The following is a 3939-nucleotide window of genomic DNA, read 5'->3' as shown; positions in this document are numbered from 1 at the left end:
TAAATTAACAGATAATTGTAAAGTAATTTCTGCAGAGTAATAATTTCATTATCATATATCGTTATTATTTATATCTAATTCTGCGATGGAAACTTCAACGTAAACGAAACTTTATGTAACTTTCTGGAAAATGCAATTTTCTCATCAAATCTTTGTGTTAGCGTCTTATAAATGTTAAAAAATATTTATATTATATACGTTACAAAATATCTACAGATTTTTCTGTAAATTCTTTTTGAAATTTCAGGTGGCGTGGGGCACAGCCGTAATGGAATTGCAGAGCTGGTTGCTCTATCATTTAGTGGCTGTCACCGACTGCAATCAAGGTAGCGAAGATTCGCCATTCATCGTGTCTCGAGCACTTCCACGAACCCGCAACATTTGAGTTACGCACGTGATTTATTAACGACTCTCCGTTTATTAACCCTTGGTTATTTTAGTTACGTTTGCCTGAGTTTGCCTGGACCATTATTCACGCACAATCAGATCGCCGCTTCTTTATTTAATTTGTCATCCCACTATCACGATCCAGATGAAACGGTAGTCTACCGATGCTTGATGGTAAGTTCATTGTACGAAGTGTGCGAACAGAAGCATACTCACACTGAGACATTGTAACCGAGAGTTGTAAGACCTCGTTGAGACACAGCCACTTTCGCGCCATTCTCAGGCTGGAATTGTAACGTTCCGTCTCCCCAAGTCGTCAGACTTTCTACTTTTGTATTTCATTCAAACACGCAAGCCTTTTGTTCCCTTGTTCACGATAAGTTGTTCAATTGTCAGTTTGGGGAAACGTTTTTCTTTTTTCACGGAATATTTATCGCTGAGTGAAACATGATAGTTCATGTTAAGCTCAATCTCGTATTACATAATTACAGTAATTTGAAAATATTGAATTCTCTTGTCAGATAAATACAAAATATAAAATTTATATATTAAATTAATATAAATTTGATTTTTAAATAAATATCAATTATATATTTCTCTTTCTGCTGAGAGAAAAATATTTGTGATATAATTGTATGGTAAAATAATTATGATTGAGAGTTTTATTTTATGGTAATTGCTGCTATAACGTTAATAACCATAATCTTACATGTATGTATAGTTCTCTCATATAAAGCTTTTACTATAAATTATGATAATTTCTAATATTAATACAGTAATAAAATATATCTCTCTCTCAAGACATAAATAGTAAATAAAATAAAAATTTTTATTCAGTTAATACAATAAATTGCAATTATAGTAAATTGTCTTTTTAAAATTCACTTACAATTTAATTATAATAACTAAAAAATATGTAAAAAACTAAACATTTTTAAGCAGTGTGTGACTATTATACTCGTAACATAATTAATTTTGTTAATTATAAATTATATAAATTATATATGAATTATATAGTTGTCCTAAAAAATAATTACATAATATAACTAAATAATTGCAACCATTTTTTTTCTCTCAGTGTAATATTAGATATACATATACTTACTGCACAGACATTCAACAGATGTCTCAAATAAGAATTCAAAAGACGTCTCTAAGGGCATTCCTAGGATGTCCCTCGGATGAAGCGTACTATATGAATAGCGTTATTTCTAGTATTAAACGACGCTAAATAGAGATTATAATAGAAAAGAAACTCGTTATTTGCAATATATTAACGGTTGAAGACTTTTACCGGACGCGAGCTTTGCCTCGAACGAATAAAGCCCGGGATCGCACGATCGCATTTAAATAAATGCGAGAACGCGGACGAACACACACAATGCACACGAGCAGCGGTCGTTCACTGTGCGAAAATATTACAGTGATGCAGTCGGCAAACACAATCGGAAGTGGCGGCGGAGGCGGAGGTGGCGGATCATATTCCGCCGGTAGCGGGACCGGAAGTCGCACCCGTGATTTAGGGCTACGCGCTCAGAAGAAGCTCCTCGGCCGCATAATGTCCACTAATGCAGGTCGATCGCTCTTCATCGACGACGCCACGACGTCGTTGCTTGATAATTTGTACAAACTGATGGAAAGCGTCGCTAAGAGTAACCCACACTTGGACAAGAAGGAGCCCGAGAAGGTCCTCAAGAACATCGTCAAATTATCTATCAAGGTATACATAAAGCACTTCGGAATCCAGATTTTAATTTTGATGACAAAAAATTCTGCAATAAGTTATAAGCCGATTGAGAAGAAAAAAGCATCAATAGAAATTGTATATATTTATTCTTGTAAACTTATATAATAGATATCAAATTGAAATTTTAAAAGAAGCAATTTTTTAATGTACAATATAATTAACATGATATTCAATAAATTGTTTTGAATCGTGTTTTCCATAATTAAAAATTCAATAATCAGCATCATTTAATAATATATACATTTTATATAATATATCATTTAACAATAAATACATTTACTTTAAACACAGATACATTTATTTCGAAAATTTTACTTCTTTTTTACTTTATTTCATTTATATGTAATAATAAAAGTGAAATAATGGAATTATCTCATCTATCGTTCTATATAATAATAAAACTGGAATACTGTTATTGTTAAATGCTAATAATTAGCATAATAACTGGCTACTTATACATATCAAATTAAGCGCATAATTAATTCTACGTACTAATATATTAGTACGATATTAATTTCAACTAAATGCATAAATTATCTCATAAAACGTAATCCGTAGATTGGACTCGTGCAGCGCAGTCATCAATTCCGTTCGAACGACACTGAGAAGCTGGAAGAGATCCGAGAGGCTCTGGGAACAGTGGCGATGACTGTCGTGTCGTTCTACGAGGTGGATTATAGTTACGACCAGGAGTACCTGACAGGTTCGATGGAACGTTGCCGAACGTTGCTCCAGCAGTTGATAAAGCCGCATCTCACAGACAAGTCGTCGCAGCGTTGCGACCAGGTGTTCGACTTCCTGGCGTACCCCAAATTTTTGGACTCGGTGTTCCGATATGATTCTGAACATAGACCCATTCTCGGCATGCTAGTCAGTGACCTCAACAAGGCGTTGGATGCCAGGCGGCTTTGATTCTATAAAAATGATGTTCACATAATGTCAATAAGAACAAATCGATAGCCAACAACACGGTTCGATTGCCGGGAAAATGTCCGTCTCTCTCGGCAGCGGTGGTCTCGCGATCGTGATCGATGATGAGTCGAACGATCCGTTGGACACGCGCGCTTCGTTGCACTTTATTTCACGGCGAATAGACAACGTGCTGCATACTTTTTCAATGTGACGACAGTATAGTTTCTCATAGCGATAGATAAAAAAAAAACCGTGTTTCTTGCTCGCAATCACCTCCACCCAGTAGCCGGGTTGGGATACCCAGTGCGAACCACTCGCTCATTGATTTATGCAATAATTGTTTGATACTCCGCTTATTTTAAGGACACAGTCACTTCACCTGCGTTACGTAACTGGTGTATCATATACGTGTATTTATGTGAAGGATACCAATTGTCAATCCATACCAAAAAAAGAAGTATAATAAGCTTATCGTGTATAAAGGATGATAGAAAAGATGGAATATTAATCTTATTATTATTGCATATTTTTTTAAATTACATATTAGAGTCTAACTTGACTGAGGATTTTTGTTTGTTTTCATTAGTTCATATAAAAAATTCTCTTAATTTTTTCCATTCGGATACGATAATTTATTTCTTATACTAATTCAGTTTATTGCATAGCTAATTTTGTTTTTAATTCAGAATTGATATCTTTATCTGGTAAATTCTATTTATGTAATGAAGCTATGCACTCACAACGTACGATGATCGAAGAAATTAAAGCTAATGAGTTTTTTTTAATATTCTACAATCTCAAGATTTGGAGTTAGACTTTAATTCACGATTGTAAGGAATTTCGTGCGAGGTTAAAATTCTACTGCAAAAGCAGGTTTGTGTTTATCTGCGTTT

General features: G+C 34.2%; 1 protein-coding gene across 1 annotated transcript; it reads left to right on the top strand.

Annotated features, from left to right (window-relative positions):
* The first annotated feature begins 262 nt into the window (after positions 1-262).
* Positions 263-3484, top strand: sigmar (Tumor necrosis factor alpha-induced protein 8-like protein sigmar). Its single transcript, XM_018550292.1, has 4 exons — positions 263-326; positions 441-561; positions 1812-2107; positions 2693-3484. Exons 2-4 carry the CDS (start codon positions 552-554, stop codon positions 3044-3046), a joined length of 660 nt encoding a protein of 219 aa, XP_018405794.1. The 5' UTR covers positions 263-326; positions 441-551; the 3' UTR covers positions 3047-3484.
* The last annotated feature ends 455 nt before the right edge of the window (positions 3485-3939 follow it).

This window comes from Cyphomyrmex costatus, unplaced genomic scaffold (assembly GCF_001594065.2).
Source record: "Cyphomyrmex costatus isolate MS0001 unplaced genomic scaffold, Ccosl1.0 scaffold97, whole genome shotgun sequence".
In the NCBI taxonomy this organism is placed as follows: domain Eukaryota; kingdom Metazoa; phylum Arthropoda; class Insecta; order Hymenoptera; family Formicidae; genus Cyphomyrmex; species Cyphomyrmex costatus.
This window is presented reverse-complemented; position numbering and strand designations above follow the sequence as displayed.